The sequence below is a fragment of the Apteryx mantelli genome, chromosome 2 (assembly GCF_036417845.1).
Source record: "Apteryx mantelli isolate bAptMan1 chromosome 2, bAptMan1.hap1, whole genome shotgun sequence".
Taxonomy (NCBI): Eukaryota; Metazoa; Chordata; class Aves; order Apterygiformes; family Apterygidae; genus Apteryx; species Apteryx mantelli.
This window is the reverse complement of record NC_089979.1, coordinates 99102988-99123630: the sequence shown is the minus strand read 5'-3', so window position 1 is coordinate 99123630 and position 20643 is coordinate 99102988. Positions and strand designations below refer to the sequence as shown.

At 37.8% G+C, this 20643-nt stretch overlaps 2 protein-coding genes across 3 annotated transcripts in view; one reads left to right on the top strand and one right to left on the bottom strand.

Annotated features, from left to right (window-relative positions):
* The window catches only part of LOC106492873 (poly(rC)-binding protein 3-like), a 153197-nt gene extending 141115 nt beyond the window's left edge, over positions 1-12082 (top strand). Inside the window, exon 13 of one of the 2 annotated variants that reach the window (XM_067291160.1) lies at positions 11190-12082. In XM_067291160.1, coding sequence (XP_067147261.1) covers positions 11190-11250 — 61 coding nt within the window. In that variant the 3' untranslated portion in view covers positions 11251-12082. Of the gene's footprint in view, positions 1-547; positions 1153-11189 lie in introns of those variants that run through there. The other variant, XM_067291161.1, reaches the window with a different exon arrangement.
* ZNF830 (zinc finger protein 830) lies at positions 7562-19800 on the bottom strand. The gene is made up of 10 exons (XM_067291163.1): positions 19668-19800; positions 19455-19554; positions 18465-18582; positions 17707-17740; positions 16080-16294; positions 15668-15758; positions 14935-14998; positions 12094-12174; positions 10651-10727; positions 7562-8231 (listed from the first exon to the last, which is right to left on the bottom strand). The coding sequence occupies exons 1-10, from the start codon at positions 19787-19789 to the stop codon at positions 8048-8050; spliced, it is 1086 nt and encodes a 361-aa protein (XP_067147264.1). The 5' UTR covers positions 19790-19800; the 3' UTR covers positions 7562-8047.
* Positions 19801-20643: the final 843 nt, after the last annotated feature.

The window sequence follows — 20643 nt, the reverse complement described above, 5'->3', positions numbered from 1 at the left end:
AAACACAATGCAAATGCAATACTTTTTAAAACATGGTATTTCAAAGTGTGTTATTATTATTGTATAGGGCTAAGTACTATTTCAGTATTCTGTGTCATTTCTGTATTCTGTGGGCTTTTCTTCACCTTAGTACCTTTGCACTAAGTTTCGTCACTAACGATTTGCAGAACTGCCATTGTTACAGTTTGCACTTATCCAAATGAGGTTTTTGGTTGTTTTTGTTGGGTTTTTTGTTTTGTTTTGTTTTGTTTGTATATAATGAAGGAAAAACTGGAAATAATGTCAAGGTACCTCAGCTATTTAACAGCTCTAGAAAACTGCTGTAAACTTGTTCTGGACTATTGTAACTGTTTTAATAACTGTCGTTTAAAAAAGAAAAAAAAAAATACAACTCTGTGTAAGAAAACTTGCCTGCATTGAAATGCTGTTCTATGCTGGTTGTACTCAAGTGTTATTTTTTTAATAGTGAGAAGATATTTTTTTTCTTTTTTTTTTGCCTTTTTTTTTTTTTCCTTTTCTTTCCCTCATTTTTGTTCCTACATTTTAGGCTGTCTTCAGAAGTTACTGGCCTGGGGGCTCTGTAATGTATCTCATCATGCCCTAGTGCATTAGCCACCAGACAGGACTTTTCCAAAGCCCCATGAGACAATGCTTTCTATGGACTAATCTACAGAGGAGGTTCTGCCATTTCTAACTTTCTTATTATTCTGAAACATCAAAAGAAATACTTCTTTTACTCTTTAAGCAACTGTGCTTCCTAACTCTTGTGTTGCTTTCATTACTGTTCCAGTTTCAACACTGTTGTGGCTCATAACATAAAGCAAAGAAAAGTTATTTTCAGGGGTTAATTTTCATTGATGTTCATGCTTTGGCTAATCTGTATAAAAGCATGGGCCGTTAGTATTCTAAATCATTGTATTCAGCTAGAGACTTGACAGTAAATTAAATGAGACGTTTTTATAAATAAATTTTTTTCCTGATTTAAAAACAACGTGGTAGCTTTGCGCATACAACTGTTGTGTTGTTTAAAATTTGTTCTTTGTAACCAAGTTGCTAATTTGTCATTTGAGAAACATTATTTTATGGATTGTCAATCTAAGATCATAGACAAATTGCTTGTTTTCATTAATGATTAAAGGTTTCATATCATCACGCTTAAGGTCCCAGTGCTCATTGGGAAAGAATATAACAACTCTGCAATATCAGCAGTATTCGAAAGTACATTAGTCCGTTGTCAGGGATGATGATTCTTAGCATGATTAGGCAGAGCCAGATTGTGTAAATAGTACAGCAAGCAGTATTTCTGCAAACCCCTTCTTTGGTTTTTAACAAAGCTGCACTTGGAGTACTTCTCACATAGCATCAAGAAGACAGAATTTGGCCTCTTATAACAAGCTATAAGAAGCTACTGTTTTGTATTTCTCATGTGTTTCCCTATACTGGTTTTAAGATCAGATATTGGGGAAAGAAAAACAAGAATGAAAGAACAAGCCTGGATACTGAGCCTGGTATTGTTAAGGGCCTTCCTGTTTTTCACTTCTTTAGTCCCAGCAGCACTGCTCAGTGACAGAGCTTCTGTAAGCACCACATTTCACCCAGTTAGGAAAATAGGCCAGCAGTTGGGAGGAGCATTACAATTTGCATTAAAAAGAATGTAATATAATGAGTGGAAAGCTGGCCCATGGAAACCACTAATCCTACCCTAAAATACTGCTTGAGCTGTTCAGCTCCTTGTTTGGATCTGCTGAAGCACTGCAGTCACAAGTTACCTCTTCACGCTAAAGTGAAGGAAAGGGGCTGGATCCGAGTTGTTGATGCATATAGCATATCTGGTTGCAGTCTGACCTCCCCTCCTTTTAGCACACTGGCAATCCTTAGGGAAGTGAGACTCTGACTCTACAACCTGCATCCCAGCTCTGCTGAAGTCTACACTTACATCTTGGTGTTTTGCTTGGGGTCCTGGCTTCCCCGACTGTCCAGACTGGTTACTTAATGGTGCATATCACTATTTATTTTCCTTTGAATATAGGGTCCAGAGAGCTGCTGTGTGTCTGGGCCTTGAGTCCAAGTTTGGAACTATGATATGACTGAGATGTGCATACAGACCTGGAAACCTGTAGCTGTTCCCAGCTTTTTTAATACAGACATAGCTACAGAGCACATTCTTGACAATAAAGCCTACAGAGGAAGAGCACACAGCACCTTGTTACATCCCAGCATCCAGAAAGCATTACCCAATGTTGAATTAGCTGTTCCAACCCCTAGGCTGGAAGAACTATTGGCTGTACTATTAATCTTCTCCCTGGTAAAATCCTGCCTTCTTACTACTGAAAATATATTTAACTGGTCTTATTCTTGAAAGCTGAGGTTGCTTTCAGAGCAGGGTCCTCCATTTCCAAAATAGCTAAAGCTATTTCTCTGGCCAGCCTGGCTAGCGTAAGTGAATAAAGAGAACGCATCACTGCAATTCAACACTGTGGATTAGGACTTTGCTGTCTCCATAAGGCTACTAGGCAAAGGGCAGCAGCAGCAGCAGCAGCTCTGTCACATACACCATCTTTCACATAATTTCCATGCACCTTTCAGAATCGGCTAGAACAGACTGAGATTTAAACAAACTAGTTAAGGAATATGTTTGCGTGAGGGATGAGGAGAGGTAAGATAAACATGCATGAACACAAGAGGGCAGGGGAGAGAAAGTCTTTTGAAAGTGCTTTTGCCAAAAATGGCACAGGCAGAAATGTGATAAGATCAAGGCTAATGGAGGTTTCATTTTAATATAATGATTTTAGTTGGAAAGAGTTTCTGAATGGCAGGAAAATTAGTGGATGTTTAATACACAAAATGGGCAAGCAAAACCCAAGAAGGTGCAACTGAAAGGGGGGGGGGAAAAAGTGAAAAAACTATGAAGGTTATCTAAGTTTGAAAACTAAACCAACTCATGCTCAGTGTTACATAAGAGGAAGCATGTGTCTGTACCTGAAAAGGTCACTCAATTGTAAGTCTCCAAATGAAAGACAACACAAGTTCTACAGCTTTCACATCACCAAATCAGTATGCAAGTTCTGGCAAACATCTCAAAGGACTTGAAGCAGCTGCTCAGTTGCATTTCTCTAGTGAATAAAAGAAAGTGAGAATGCTGGAAAGCACAAGGTGGAGTAGAGTCAACCAGGAACAACAACAAAAAAAGTCTTAGAGATATTTAGCCACATTACCTAGTCCACTGCTAAAATGCAGAGTGCTTTATGTTCTCAGACATACCAGAAGGCACCTGTAGGCCCTAAGGTACATACTTCTACCAGTCCACAGGAAGCTAATAGCATCAGTCTCACTGGTGCCAAGCATGTAGGCACCTGATAAGTGCCCAAACCTTCCCCACCTAAATGAGCCAGAGATACATTCCTGTTCTTTTTATTTTTAAATGCCCAACAGCATGAAAAAAAATGCTTTTCTGGGATGGGGGAGCACCAAATTCAGTTTCTTCCACAGCCTCAATCTCAGCTGAATGCATTTCAGCACTAGTTACATACTTGGAGCAGGACTTTCCCCTTCTCAGGTGAGTGACATAATTATCAGGCAAGAAAGTCACACATGTTCACCAGTTCAATTATCTTATGGTAGCACAGCTTTTAACAGGAAAGACTGCAATTGTCAGGCTGCTCAGCTAGATCACAGGAACTGCAGGTTCAAATCAGAGCATGCAAAGGAGGGATGTGAATCTAGATTGCTTACATCTTCAGCAAGTGCTGTAACCACCAATTAGCAAAGGCTTTAGTCCCTCAGCTATATTTTATGAGGAAAGGCCTGGTTTAGATGCCTACATGAGGGAATTGTACCTATTTCCTTCCCCAGCTAACAAGCCAGGATAGTTGTAAAAGTGAAGTGATGAACAGAACATTAAGTGAAGGCATATACCAGAAAACTGCTTCACCCCACATTTCACAACCTTGGCCTGAATGACACTTTGTAGGCATACAAGGCTATACTGCTTTTCTTTCCATTGAAGTATATTTACTCCAACAGTGAGGAACCCAGTATGTTAATAGACCTGCGAAGTTTTTGCATCACTGCATGTGTCCTGTCATGCTAGAAACAGGCATACATCTCAAAACAGTAGCTGAAATGTAAAAGAGCTGGTGTCTGATTTCCTAGTGCACGATTTCTTGTTTATAAAAAATAAATTGTAAAATATTTGTAAATGCTGAAAATAGTTGCGTAATCTGACTTTTCTCATTAAAGCTACTTCTAGCTCAGTGTTTCTGAAATGATGAAATGCAGACAATTTAATTATAGTGGCATGTAATAAGCAAAATTGGTCTCATCTCAAATTTAGTTTACTGGGGGGGGGGGGTTGCCAAATCTAAAGGTAATGCTCTTTTTAGCCAATAATTTTGTTTCTGAAGGAAATTTTACAGTGATGTGCTTTAATGAAGGCACATGCTCTATTTTTTCTTCCTCCCCCTCCCCCCCCAATCACTTTTGGACTCCTCCACACCAAATATCTCCTCCTGTAGCAAATACAGCTGTTTTTATACATCTGCTTCTCAGGCAAGATGGCAGCGGCTTAATTCCTTCATGATGGAAGAGTTAGCACACCAGACTGCCATTTCCAATTATTTGCATTTGCTTAATTGCTTACTACTTGAACAACTGCTTCCAACTTAACAAGCACACGTAACTACAGGCAGTAGCAGCCTGTGGCTAGCTGCTCTCTGGGGCGTGTGGTGTTTGGAACTGCATTTGAAACATGCCTGTGCACGCACAGTCATGCACAGAGCCTAGGGGTCATTTACCAGGGTCAAAACCACTAAGCTGTGGAACAGCAACTTTTTTTTGGTGGCATGAACTTCCACAGTTCTCAAATTTGGACAACACATGCCATCATTATATCAATAAATACAGATTACAGATGGTAAGCTTTCCCCCTGAATTCCAATTCTTCAGTTTTCTAAAAGTCCTAGATGTCAGAGATTTAAAATATTCTTCAAATTCCACTGTGCCAGAGTGCCATCTTCATTTTTGACTCTGGCTATGGACAGGGCTAATTATTAGGACTACTTTCAGCTGCTTAAAAATAGAAGCAAATACAAGCTTTTAAGAAAAATGACAATTAAAAAAAAAACCAATTATTTGCTCTCCTAGCAGAACAGCTCATCAGAAATCAATCATAAAACTGTTTTCTAAAACTGAGGACAGACGTAAGATATAAATTAATTGTGCCTATGTTTTTCTAAGACAGAGTAGGTCACTTATCATGATATATTAGCTTGAGTATTCAGTAAGGTTGGGATAATTCCCTTCTCTCCTTTACTGATATGCTACTTTGCTAAAAAGCAGGTTGATTTCTTGCTGTCTTGGCACAACAGCACATAAACATCAATGGTCTTGCAGGACAAAGCTAGCAAAGTCACTATCTTCTTCACAAAGCTCTCTAAAAGCTTTGTGTTTTAAGTGATGAAGAAATATAGAGTTACTCCCCCACTATTGTCACTCCCTCCAGTGAAAACTAATATACAATATTATTTATGGATTTATGAGATTTCTCTAAGGAAAGAGGCACCAACTCCTAAACAAGCAACAACCAAGAGGAACCAATGCTGCCAGTTACTTCCTCAGCAAAACATATCCTGTCCACTGCCTGGCTCATTGTCTGGACTATTGCAATAGAAATTATGTCAGGGTAATGAATAGAGTAATTGGATGCAGGGAGGAATGATTCCATGTTTATTCCTGCCCACTTTTCCCAATATGGATTAAAACAATGGATTCTACTGGTTTGAACTTGAACGTACAAGCTCGCTCCCCTGTAATAACTGACAGAATGAAGAATGACTCTTTTATAAAACAAACAGTATAGAAGATTCTTCTGCATTACACACCCAATCCTAAAGACTGATAACTGCCTTTACCTTCTTACTGCTAAACATCTATAAAGAGGGCAACTGAACTAAAACAGCTGTACTGTTTAATGCTCAGTTCCCTTCCTATTTATCTACAGCTGAAAGTATAATTTATAGATATATGTATAAAAGTTATAAACTCAGAAATTAACATTTTATTGTAAAAACATATTGTATGCCCATGATGCTCAATGTCACCTGCACTTAGCCACATATGTTTCTCTGACATTAAGAATGATTCTAAAATCCAATGTTAAAAAGCTATGAGAAATGAGTTCAGTGAACAAAGATAAGTAGAACAATGAGTAGCTTTGCTTAGTTCTTCCAAGAGTGAAAATTGGCCACGGAGGTTTAAACAAAACTGTCCATCTGTTAATACCGTATCACTTTCTCAGCTTAGAGTCCTCTTTCTAGTGAAAAAGACAGCTTGAGGTCTTTCACCACAGCATGATTTATAAGGTGCCAAACTTATAAATTGACATTCAAACTTAAATTTCCAGCTATGGGAGGGACTGCCTTTTTATTTTGGCTTTGGCCCAACTATTTTTTCTCTAACTTGACAAACCATAATTTGTTTCAATACTGTGAATGTTTCTTTATTAAATCACAGATGTTGATATCTTAACATCAGTACTAATTCACACAAGACTGCAGTGTTGAGTTAAACATTTTTTAGTAACACCTACTTCTATTTATGGTTATTAAATTAACCAAGAAACCAAGGCTGTAAGCCTTGAACAGGAATAATGGATGCACCAAATTATTAAAGACCATTGCTTGAATTTTACTTTTGACAGCTTTATAAACATACAGAGCTAGATCCAAGGATCATGGGAAGCAGAAGTGGTAAAATAGCATCTCACAATAAGGAAAGGGCTCCCAGTATAACAAGTGTTTCTTCAAAAGGAAGCAAATTAAACATCTAGCTTTAGCGTGCAACACTGTTTTCCCCTTAATTACTTAGTGAATAAACATCTTTGAATGAAGCATATAAAGATCTCTTAAGAGCAAAGCTTGTTTTCTCCCTTTAGGACCTCGCTAACTTGTTTTAAAACTTTAGGAAAAAAAAGAGGAAGTATTAAGCTATTCTTTCACAACTTCACTTTGAGATAAAAATTAAATCATGTCTCTTATTGTTCAAAAGTCCTCAGTAACTAGATAAATTTGTCACATTTTAAGATGTGCAAAGGTCAATACTACATTTAAAAAAAGACAAAGAGAGACATTTACCAAAGCTCAAGATAATTTCTGCCTTCTAGGTCCTAGTTTTGTCCTGTTTGTTGGTTCTTAATTTTACTTTTCCGTTTGACAGAACAGAAATCAATTTTAGATGCACTTCTTTATCTTAGAAAAACCTCCAGTATGTACAGCTAAATAAATAATTTTACCTAGTCAAAGTTTCCAGTGCACTACCTTACTCCCTGACATTTTATTACCCTTTCATTTAGTTATGCTATCGCTCTGTTTTCCTACCTCCAGTTTAAGAAGTGTGAGGTATGCTCCATTATGACCATATTAAGCAAAATGACAAATGCTGTAAAGGAAAATCTTCAGCACTGCCTATGTCTTTTGGCAGATCACAGAGTACACACTGTGGAGAAGCTGCTGCACAGCATTTCTGAGTTTGGCATATATATACACATCAGAGAAACTGCAACAGATCCAGAAAGACTTACATATTTTATTGGGGGGAGGGGTCAGAGGGAAGAGAGTTTTGAAACTTAAAATAACAAACACATAAGGGTTTCCTTTATTCCACCCCATCACGGGGGAAAAAAACACTGTCACGTTTGCTAGTTCTTTACTTCCATACAAAATGTCGCAAATCTCCAACTTACTGTACACATCTAATGTTCCCAAAATGTTAGAGATTCTAAAGTTACTTTTAATTCCATTAAAAATATCTCTGGTACGAAATCAGTATTTTTAATTGGAAAGTTACATTCAATCTTGTAAAACGTTTGCAATATACAGTTTTTACAGCATGTAATACACCACTGTAGACCTACAAAGATTTTTTTCTTCTACAGTTGGCTCTTTACCATCTCATGATCCCCTTTAAATAAATAGTTTAACAAAGACATCTCACTTCTGATAACAGAAGTAACATCACAGGTAAAGAGAATATCAACCATGTTGCAGAAATGCTACAACAAAGCCCCTTTCACCCGCCAGTCTTGAGAAAGCAAATCCTGCAATTCTTCTTCATCTTCACTACCAAGAGTCTCATCCTCTTTCTCTTGTGTTGATCTTAATCTCATGGCTTCTTTAAATTTCTCCTTCATCAAATCCTGGCGATTACGCAACAGCTCAACACGGCGGTAACATTCGCTGTTTAAAAGTAAACCACCTATTAATACTTGTTAATTAATATTTAATTATTAATATTTACATTTGATATTAATATTTAATATTAATTCCACATTAACTGGATTTTCTGAAGTGCTGTATTTTGCTTCTCCAACTCTACAGGAAAAAAAGCTTAAAAGCTTCCCAACAATAAAAACAGTCTTTCAGTACGCTACTGCACCTTCTCTGTATTAATCAAGTGGAAACAGAACAAAAGAGAGGAGAGGCACAGGCAATTCTCTATCAATGAGATCTAATCCAAACATAGAACAACTGCAACACCACCACAAATTGATTTAAGAAGAACACAGACCAGTATCTGGACTTCCATACAGGAAGAGAATCATATCTTTGCTCCACTTACGTTTTTCACATATGGCAGAAAGGTGAGCACTGGCTATCACTTTTTATATCTTAGAGGTAGCATCCCTGAACTGAAGACAGAAGAGTAACACAAGTGCTCATATCCTTTATCCACTTATTGGGTGCTAAACTAGGCCTCTCAACTCATCTCTGACTTTCAATTTTGCACTTATTTAAAAAGTTCTATTCTCAAAAATTATATTAATAGTAATTCTAGTAATTTTAATAGGATATTTTGTTGAAAACACCAAGTAGGATAAGCCTCTCTGAAATATATCTTTGCTTGTTTCATTCTTACTTGCTAGGAAGCGTCAACAAGGAAAGATTACTATCTGGATCCTATTTCACCTTGTAAATCTGCAATAGAATTACTTACAGGCAGCCATACCTGAAGATATGAAGGCTAAGGAAAACATGAGTTTCACAGGAATTATTTTGATTTGTAGATTCTTTATAATTTTCCACCATGTGCAAGAAAAACCCAGCTAACCAAAAGGAAGTTCTAAACCAGAGGATGTCTGCACAGCGGAAGTTCAGTAAGAGACGTTACACTGGAATAAGTATCAAACGTGAAAACCAAGAATGGCATTTTTAGATAGGTACTTTGTGCTTTTAACTGCACTTGGTATTCCAGACCAAATTCATCATCTCAGATGCTTTTAAATTGTGACTCATAATTCCACAATTTACTTCACCAGCATCTGGGAAATGTTCTTGATTAAAACTGAGTGAAACATTCTAAAGTTCTTTTAAAGATAGCTTTATTTCTAATGCTGAAAGCCCATGGGCACATATGCTTAAGGGTAAGCTTCTGGAGCTGAAACAGAGTATTTAAAGGTAAAACAGAAGACATTTTCTCACCCTGCATGGAAGACCTGCTTTATCTGCAGAATTTCTTCTAGACATACAGTAGCGCTCTGAAATAACCTGTGTTCAAAACACTCAGAAAGCTACAAAAATGGTCTTATAAAAGTCTATATGGAACTTTACTTCAGGGAAAAATCATTATGGCAACAAATTGAAACTCTCTACAAGTTTCTGAATGTTTTAAATTTTTTTCTATGTACTATAGCATTTTAAAGTACTGGTAAAAATGAATGCTCGAAGACAGTCAGCTTTAGCTCAAGCCCTCTTCAAAATGAGATGATCATTGTTAAAAAGACATTCCTTCACCATCAAATCTAAATTTGAAGCCAATGCTGTTGTTACTACTGCTGATCATCTGTATCATGTAAATCTGGCCAGGTGGTTTAAGTGTTGCTTTAATTTTTAGCATCGCCTTTTTGCTGAAAGCTTTGTTACAAATCAGAATTATTATTTTTTCTATCAGTTGTACATGGTAAGCAACATGGTGATAACAATCTGTCACACTAAGCTGTGTTTCAGGTTACATGCAGTTTAATGCTTCTGCAATTGCTACACTCACTTTTTCAAAAGAAAAAAAAAAGACTTCATGTAATGAAGTGCATCATTCAACAAAACCTTTGAGTAACTTTTGTTAGAGACGAGAAGAGTTAGCCACAAAACAGTACTTTCAGCACAGCAAATGGATGGTCAAAACGCAAATCTCATTACAGAAATTATGCTTGTTTGCTGTGCAGAAAATCAGACCTTGTTTAAAAAAAAAAGAGTATTGTTAAATATGTTCACATAAATTCACTCAGAATTCATAGAGAAGAATTACTCAGAACTCACAGAGAAATACAGTTTAAGACATTTCATGGGGGCGAAAAAGGCAGTTTGTTCAAAGGATTTACATTTTATTGCTTCATTTTGCCCTTGCCTGTTTGCTATTTTCAGTGATCCTAGTGCAGTCTCTTAGCAAATAATTACATAGCTTTGCACCAAAATTCATGTTCTTATTAGGTATTAATTTGAGATTTAAGGGAATCTACCTTTGTCCTCCAAGTCAAATACCCAGGTGATTAATGAAAAGTAGTATCATAGAAGATTAACATTAAAAATGTTTGAGTCCAGTCAAATAGATACCCATTCCTGCTGGAGAACATAAAGTCTGAGGAAAAACTGATCTACTTACATCTGCTCATCAATTTCTCCAATCTGACGATCCAGTCGTCCCTCCTCATCCTCTTCTGCCACTATCGCTTCTGAAATCTAAACCAGAAAGGCTCTAAGAAAATTTATATTCATCCTGACTTTCACTGTTGTTCTTTTTTGATGTCCATGTCTTCCCTTCCTCCCCTTCCCCCACCCCACATCAAGTGTCTTATAACTGTCAATCTCCTATACATACAGTCCTACCTTCGCAAAAGAATCTGGAGACATATACAGAAAAAGACTTTGTGATCTGGATTAATTTTAAATGGAAAGGACACAATAGAATGTTTAAAAAAAAAAGTTAGCCCCAAAGCAGCCAAACTACTTTTTATCATTTTGAATTTTTCAATACACTACTATTTGAAATGGAGCATAAACAAATTATGCACATCCAAACTCTCAGACTGAAATAGGAACTCTCTCTCAATATTTGGGACTTAATTACACAAGCTTATTGAAAGTAATGGTTAAATATTCCCACTAGATGCCGAAGTATTTCTAACCTGTTATTTTTTTCAGCATATACTTTCTCAAATCTGAATGTCTGGGAGATGCTATGCAATCAATGGTCCACACGTAACTGAGAAGATTCCTTCTAAGATGAAGAATTATCTGAATGGCTAACGCTAGCAAAATGTATCCACTACTGTTTTTGTATGAACATTCACTCTGATTATAGCGCTGACTGCTTTAAAATGAGCAATGATAATTTTTTTTCACCACTTAGCAGTTGACATACGAGCAATTATTTACAATTAAAATTGAAGAAAATTGGCAAATACTCAGAGGGAAGAGTGAGAATACCAGGTATCTTTAATGCCAGTTTCACATTGTTCAAAAGGGGCGGATAAAAACCTGCTCTGGTAAGACATTCAATGCAATGCTAAACAGTAAGAAGTGAAAGTACAGAAAAACCGTGGCCAACTTGTCACACACACAAAATCTTCTTTTATTTTCCCGAAGTTTGGGGTTCCTTTCTAGTAAATTTAAATTAACAATAAAACCCAGGTTGCCTACATTTTATAGCTCTTGCTTCAAAAGGACAGGCATATGCAGGTGTGGGGGTTGCTTGGCTTTTAAGGTTAAAATATGAATATATCTCATCTAAAAAAGAGCCTATAAATACAGTCCAGTATTTGGATATAGAAGACTGATCTGCTATCTTACTTAAATGTAATTTAACTAAAGTAACTAGATATATTGATGACTGCATCCTCATCAAAAGTTCTTTCCACTTAATTTTGCTTCAGTGGAAAATGTAAGGAACCCTTTACTCATTGACCAAGCACATTTAACTACACCCTGCATTGAAACAAATAACTGACAAATGCAGTATGTCAGTCATTCTGCAGATCTGCATGAAACTTGTTTTCTGTATTGTGTATTGTATTTAGAATGAATAAAAATAGATTCCATCACTTACTGTGTTGACCTGTCGCATCGCCTTTTGAAATTCATCCCATTCTTTGTCCATTTGATCTTTTGGAGCATCAACTTTTCGCACCTAAGGAACGCGAAAAACCAAATGTGTTAACAATTAATGTCAAATCACCCTTTGGGCACTGTAAACTGAAGAAACAGGAAAAATATTATGCCATTTTCTAAGAAAAGTCTGGTCAACATACTTCAGTATAAGTAATGTATAAGAACAAGATAGTGCAGCAGCCATCTAATGATTTTGGAGGGGAAAAAAAAAAAAAAGACTCCTGGATTAAAATGTCATATTAAAGAACAATTGACAAGGAATGGATGGTGTGGGATGCCTGGATTAACAGAAATGATCAAGCCTGGTAATTTGAGGGTCCTGTAATTTTACTCTATCAAGTTTTAAATTCTTCCACAAGCTGCCTGTTCAATCATATAAAGCAGTGTATCTCAAAAAACCAAAAGCGATGAATTATCAGCTTTTAATGTAGCAAAGTATTACATGATTCAGTAACTAGTCTGACTACTCTCCTATATTTCAAATCTAGCCTGATTTTGTTGGCCAGCAGAAGAAATACTACAGCTACATACCACTTCGATACCTGCAAAGCTTTTTCTTTTGTAGCAGAGAGCATTAGTTAGTAAAACAAGATGACTGAAAGAGTAGCAGCTGTAAGAATGGGTTTAAGATCTGCAATAATGCAATCAAAAACAGATTGTGCTTTTAGCACAGCATATTAGCAAATAAACCAAATCATCTACCCTTGTAACCAAAACTTCCACAAATAAAGACTGGAAGTTGTGGCATGTATCATTATATTAGATGACAGATTATGTCTGGCCCTGGATTGGGTGGAAATTACAAGACTGGGAGAAGCAAGCAGTTTGGACAATGATTTGTGGTATCTTTTTGCATTAGCTTTGTTTTTCTTTTATTCATTCCTCTTTTCTGGCAACACAATCATCATCATCATGGTAAAGATGATTGTTATGTACATGTTTTGTTCCTGAATGATTATATGAAATCCAGTAGAATGAATTAGGTTTATAGAATAAATTAAAAGTTTCAAAGCAAACTACATATTGGGAAGTAATATCCATCATTTCATTTTTCTGTTTTGTGATTATTTCTAACATGTGTGTATGTAATGTGTTATTACACATTGTGGTCATCTTTTGTAATTCATAATTATTTGTATTTGTTATAATAAATTTAAATACTACAGATATGACTTTCTTGAAATGTTTATCTAATCCAGAATTGACATGCTTTATAACCCTGATGTAAAGAATCAACATTTTCCAAGCCCACAACCTCCCTGCCAAAAAGCCTACTGGAACTTCTGAAATTAGATTATTTTGTGTATGATTCCAGCACAAAAATCACTGCAACCATCTCAACATAACCAATGTCATAGACACTTTCCTTCTTCTTCATATTAGCTACGCTTAGAAAGGACTGATTAAAACAAACAGCATCAGTAAACAGTTGAAGGAAGAACCTACTGGAACATCTATCCACTTGTAAATTTTATCAGCTAAGGAAATGACCTTAATAAAGATCTCTAACTAGTGTCTGTAACAGATATAAGGACATCCACCTTACTTGTTAGACACTCCTGCTTTACAGTAGCCTCCTAGCTCATGGTGAAACTAAAGCATTTGAAGAGTGCAATACACCACTTAGTCATATGCAAAAAGAAATAGAAGTGTCTTTTTCAGCTACATATTTCAATATTCAGAAATTCATCACTCAAGAAGTATCTGAACATGAGTGCATTCATATTTGCCAACATACTCATGTGCATGAGTGGTTCCAGAAGAATCCTGCCAGAGCAAATAAGAGACACATAAGCTTGTAACTGTGAAAGCAGGACTAAATGAACATAAAGAAGCCTTACTCGAAAAGGTCTCCTAATCAGAAGTCATGGCTCCATCTCACAATTGAACTTAAATACACCAACAGCCTTCCACAGTGTGATCAGAAGAGAAATATATTCAAGGAAAACAAATATAACTTTGAAAAATATGCAAGTCCACAACACTATTATTTTGATAAAGATAACAAGAAAGCCATTAAATCTGTGGTAAATTTTACAAAAATATGCTTTGCATTTCAAAAATCAGTATTATTTTGATCATCATTTGTTACTGTGCAAGTTGTAGGATGATAATAATAATAAAGAAAGATTTTGATCAAAATTCCAAGATTTTTAATGGTTGGTTTTGGACAAACACCTCGAATGCCCCAACATGTTTTCTCTTTTTTTCTGAGCAGCCCACAGCAGTAAAAGACAGAGGGTTTAGGATCAAGTTTACTGCTGCAGTATGCCAGGACTTAAAGACTGGAGTGCATGCCACAATCTAGTTGTTTTCATTCTCGCAGTCTGTATAGTATCAATACAAAATAAAACCAACTCTTACACTTTTCAGCAGGATCTCTCAAAGCACATTACATAAGTATTTTTCTATTCTCAGTTCAGAGAGGCAGAAACTGACATACGGAAATGCCTTTCCCAGGGCCACTCACAGAAATAAAAACAGTGGATCTTCCAAATCCCAGTCCAGCATTTTAGTCAATGAATAACATTGCTTCTTTTTTTCCTTTAGCTCACAAAGGAAACCAAAAATACAGTCTGAGAGATGGTTTAACAAACTCTTCCCCCCATACACCCTTTTCATATCTTCTAATTAATACAGAATGAAATAATTCAGTCATTTTCTTATATTGCGGTTATTAGTCATAACTCATTACCTGGAAAAGCATCCTTACTACTCAGAAAATTATAATATCTGGCAGAAAATAAATCTGGCAGAACAGAAATGTAAGACCACTTACTTTTGCATCCACTTCAGGATCATCAAAGAACCCTTCTGGTAAAGCTTCAGCCGTGTTTTCTTTCCTGAAATGTTGGATTATTATTATCCTGAGTTAACACTTTATAACTTTGTTTTTTTTGGTGGAGTTAATAGTCAAGAAAGAGAATCCATTTCATAAAAGGACCTAGAAATGAAATAAGTTTTTTTATGCCCTGAGTTTCACCTACATTCATCAAAACTCATTTCTTCAATTTGGCCTTATCTAACACACAAGGAACTGCACAGAGAGGTTTAAAACTCACTGTCAAAACAGGAACTGTAGCTTAAGGCTTCCTGAACTATCCTTTCCAGTGTGTTGAGCACCCAAAAATTTTAAACAACAGAATCTCTACTTTTGATAGCCTAAGTCAATGTTTAAAGAAGTGCCTAAGTGAACCAAATCATTATTAAAAGAACAAGTTAATGGTTTTCTTTAAACAGTAAAAAGCAGTAGTTGACACTAAACTTCAAAAGTACCCTCTATTAAAACTTGCAAATACAGATATCTAAAAGACCCATTGCTCCATTTTTTATCCTGTCTGTAGGATGTCAAATATCAGTCTGAAATGATGCTAGATGCTGAAATTCTACACAGACTATTCTGGTTACAAGAAAACAATAAGACAGATTTCTGAATGATCACAGGTATTTTCAGGAAGAGTAACATTTTATTACAGTTCCCAAATTTATCAATATTTCATGTGACTGCTTACCTTTCCACTACCTTCTCTTGTATCTCTGGTTTCTGTATGGATCCTGAATGGGAAACTATAGGCGCAGCTGTAGTTTTGCTGTCAAAGAAGTCTGTAAGAAAGGACAGAGACCGATGAACAACTGTACAAGCTCCTATACAAAATTCTGAGTAGAGAGGAATTTAAATTAATACCTTACTGAATCAAGCAAAAAGAGCCAGACATTATTCCATTTCACAGCCTCAAACAATTACAGCACAAATGTGGCAAGCAGGCTGAGAAAACACTATAAAATAACCAACTACCCAAGAATCTCTCTCCCTACTCTCCTTCCACATCCTAATCAGCTAATAGCAATAATTAGAAAAATAAAACAAAACCCCTCCATCACAAAGCTTCTCCTTACTGAATCACTTACTACATTCATCATTACCTGTAGGTAGAGAATTAGCTATTACTTCTCGAGTTGGAGGTGGAATTTCAGTTTTATGCATAACAGATGATTTGTTTGAGTGATCTTCCTGTTCTTCCTCTTCATCATCATCATCATCATCATAATTTCCCGACAATAAACTGGGACCTGGACTCTTTGAAAGCCGTTCTTTTGCACCATTTTGCTCTGTTTCATCAAAAAAATCTGCTGGTAGCCTAGTAAAGGATACAAGAAATAAATATTTGAAACTTTACAAAAATCAGTTACAGTCTAGCATCTAAAGTCTATTTAAACTGTAAACACTATGATCTTCTCAATATTTTGCAATACACTAAACTGCAGAGCAGCTAGTGTAACCATTGTCCAAAGGCAGCACATAATTGTTGTTTTCTTTTAAAGTTCCTCAGGAATGTTCAGGTTAGTACTGAAAACACATTCAAATTTCAATTTTTGTACTTGCATATTCACCATAAGATAATTTAATAAAAGTATCCTATAACAAAGCGAGGTTTCAGGAATGCAAATTATTTAGATAATACTATGTTCACACTCAAAATTATCTGTATCTGTGTACCTGCTGTGAATACATTAAATACAAAATTCATAGGACAGTGGTGATACAAACATCACCTAAACCTTGGCAACCTTTGTGTATAATACAACTACTTATTCTGGGTACTTACTGCAGCTCAGATCTGCAAAGAAACAAACTTATTTTGAAACCAGGAAGAGCTGCACAGGCTCAGCAATGAAAAAATCCAGATATTTTAGGATATCTGCAAGCCTCCAAGCTGAGCATTTTTCCCTGTGTGATTTTAAAATTAATCATATTGACCAATTTTATGACAAACAAACTTCACAACTGTGTAATTTTATACACAAAAAAAGAATTTCCAGAAGGCAACAATGTCTATTAGGGTCAAGATAATAGTGCTTAATGTCAATGCAAGATAATAATAATTCACCCTACATAGAAGTGTACAGGAGACCTACAAGCCTCGTGTGATATCTCCCAACCCCACATGGATGTCAAAATATCCTCAGAAATCTCAAATGGTACCAAGATGCATATGTGAGGACAAATGACTGAATCCCTTGAAGTCAAGTACGCTCACATCTTTAAGAGAAACATTTCATCTGAAAGATAGGCATTTACACGAATTTTAAGAAACAAATGTCTTAATAAAAATCTGTAGATGAAATTTATTAGTAGGTTTTGTGACTAAGTATTATTTGCATGTGTAGTATATAATTTCTCTGCAGGCTATCATGTTTTTGCAGTATGCTAGCATTACAGATCGGAGCGTATGCCACAGTCTATTTACTTTCATTCTAGTAGACTGTATAATATCACCATACTAAGCATTAAAAGTCTGGTAATGACAGTAAACTAATTCTTGTTTTGTCACAGACTCTAGAGTTAACACCATGATTTTCTTATTTACACAGAGGAAGATGCTGCCAAACTCAAGACTATACACCCACATTAAACACTGAACAGAACCAGGGATCTGCTAATTTGTATTTGTATCTTTACCCTTAGCTGGAAAACAGAGATGAGGAAAAACAGGGTGAGAGCATAACAAAATTCATACACAGTTAAAAAAAACACATAAGATCTACTTACCCAGATGCAGATGTGTGTGGCTTGTCATCTGGACCTGTATAACAGTCAAGAGTCACTTCTTACAATCTTTTTTTTTTTTAAGAAATATCCCTCAAATAAAGTTATTACTACAGCAGGAGGGTCATAAAGATAGTGTCTACTATCATAATTTCTCAACTGCTACAATTTAAATGTTCCCTACAACTGTGACTGTCAGGTACTACCAGTGCTACAGAGAGTTCCAACTCTATGCACACAAAAAGTTACTCTCAAAGATGCTAGTGTAGCCTAGCATTTAGTCAAGCCCAGAACAGTAGTTTGTCTTATAATTCTTAAAGAAATGTAAAAATAATCCTTGTGTATGAACCACAAACAACAAAGTATTCTGAAAGCACAGAGCTAATTCTTCAAAGACAGAGAATTCTGAAACATTTGTTTTCACAAATGCAGCACTTTCATACATTTACATATTCGGTTGCCTCAGGGGAAGAGATTTAACCACATTCTTTCCTTTAGCACAAATTTCATGAATGGTTTGCAGTCCAATGGCTTGAATACTTCTACTCCTAGGCAAGTGTTTCCACTGCTTAATTTACACTGTTTCTCATGCTGTCTGGACCAAGCCCACCACTCCATGACCTAATTTAACCTACTAACCCGGAAGAAAACTAGCTAACCTACCAAAATAGCAGTTTTCTCTTGGACTGGCAAACATACACGTTTAAGACGTAAAATGTCAGATTTCGACAAGGGCTTTGTAAGTATTTTTATGCCTTTACCTTTCGCTCTCTTTAATTCTGTATTTTCTGCGTCATTTTTTCTCTTGACAGGATGAGATGATGTGCTAGCAGCTGAACCAGTTGCTGTCTGTTTTGTGCCTTTTAACTCTGCAACTCTCTGCAAAGTAGTACAAAATTCAGGAGGCTATCAGGAACTTTTGAATTTGCAGTTCAGCACATGTAGAATACTTTATTACACGTAGAATACTTTATTAAAATGAGTTAATATTTTTCCATAACAAGATCACTAAAATAGGCATCACCAATATCAAAAACAAGACTGGTGTCTGTGTTAGTCTCTTGTATGACATGGGCAGAGGAAGCGATGCTTGCACAAGACAGACTAGGATTAGTAATGTTTACAGCAGAAAAGCATTGGAGCAGTAAGCCTGACTCATCCTAAGGCCCCAGGATAGAAAACATTTTAAAACGAAAATACACAGCAGTAGTTTAAAAGCCATAGCACCATGCCTTGCCACAACAATCTATTCAGAAAACAGGAACAAACTGGGAGTCGCTCAGTTCTGGTCTTTTCCACAGTACCTGTAAAACTGCGACATGCAATCTCTTAGCTTCCATCAAGCAGCAAAAGAATTTAAAAAGGTAAAAATCTGGTTTAAGGTTGCATCCAGGTTACAAGCTCCCTGGAATTTCTTTCAGAAAGTTCTATCTACACTGACAAAAAAAAAAAAAAAAAGGAGGATGTTTTCTTACCCACCCGTGAGCTATCACTCGATAAGATACAGACAAGGGGATAAGATCTTCCGAGGAGATAAGTCCAACCAGGGAAGGCTGCAGACAGCTGGCAGTTAAAAGTCGTTGCTAACGTGGAGGTGCCTACGCATTTCTTTAACAAACCCAGCGAGCTGAGCTGAAACACTGAGTCACCCGGTAGCCAAGGGCCTGAACGCGGCCACAGAGGCCCGTAACCCCGCCTGCCGGCCCGCCCGCCGCCATTTCCGCCCCGCCCGGGCCGCGGCCGCCGCTCACCTCGCGGTGCTGCTTCCCCAGCGCGTGCGTCTGCCACAGCAGCTCGCTCTTGACGGGCGCGTTGCAGAGCGCGCAGCTCAGGTGCCCCAGGCTGTTGTACGTACGCCGCCGTTAAGGGAAGACAAGACGCTGCGGAGCCGCCCCTTTCCCCCCCCGACCCCCCGCCGCGAAGCCCCCCGGCCGCCCCGACGACACCCCGAAGGCGGAGGATATTTGGCGAAGGGCGAGTCGATCCGCTTCTTGCCCGCGTTCTGCCGCTGCTTCTCCCGCATGAGGCGCCGCAGCTCCTCCTGCCGCACCTGCTTCCGCCCCCCGTCCACTCCGCCCGCCGCCATCTTGTCCGGCAGCGCCGCGCCCACCTCACGCCGCAGCGCCGGGCGGAGCGAGGCCGCCATCCAGCCCCGCCCCGCCCCGCGGCGCGCGCGCAGAGGGGAGGGCGCTGCTGTCGGAGCCCCACCCCCAGGCTGGCAGGGGGCGGGACAGTACTGCTGGAGCCCCGACCCCGCGCGGCAGGGGCGGGGCGGGGCTGACGGACCCCCGCCCCTCGAGGGGCGCTACTTCTCTACTCACTTCCCCTCACTGTCCCACATAAGTAGCAGAATTCAGTTCTATGGCTTGGTCACCTTTTGCAGTATTTAAATCCTCCAAACACCACCAGAACTGGAGGCACCTTATCCAGACGCCTTCTAGGCTCTCCAAGTAGCCCCTTTCACCTCTTCGGTAACCCCAGTTGTCTGTGCTGCCGCTGCCCCCAGCAGGCCAAACATCCAGTTAAGAGGGGAGCGTATGCTCACCCTGCCTCATCCAATTTCAGATTTGAAGGAACTTTCCTATGTTTGACATAACTGCCTCAGGGGACGGTGGTGGTGGTTGCTGTTTGAAGGATAAGAAAGGACAAGGTTTAGCTGCAACTCCAAATTTCTTAGGAAAAAGTGCCAGAAAAAAAGAAGTAAAAAATAGCTAGTACATCCAGATTATGGAAACCCCAGCAGAAGATACTCAATGTGGAACATAACTATGAAAATTGCTTCCTAACTTTTTTTTTTTTTTCTTAGCCTCAGCTTTTTGCTAATCATTGTAACATTTCCTTCAAAAAGCACTTTAGGCTTTGATTCGCTGCACCCTCTTCTGCAATGCCTGTTAGGGCAAGCATCCACTCCCAACCAGCAAACTTCCTAACATCCATAAT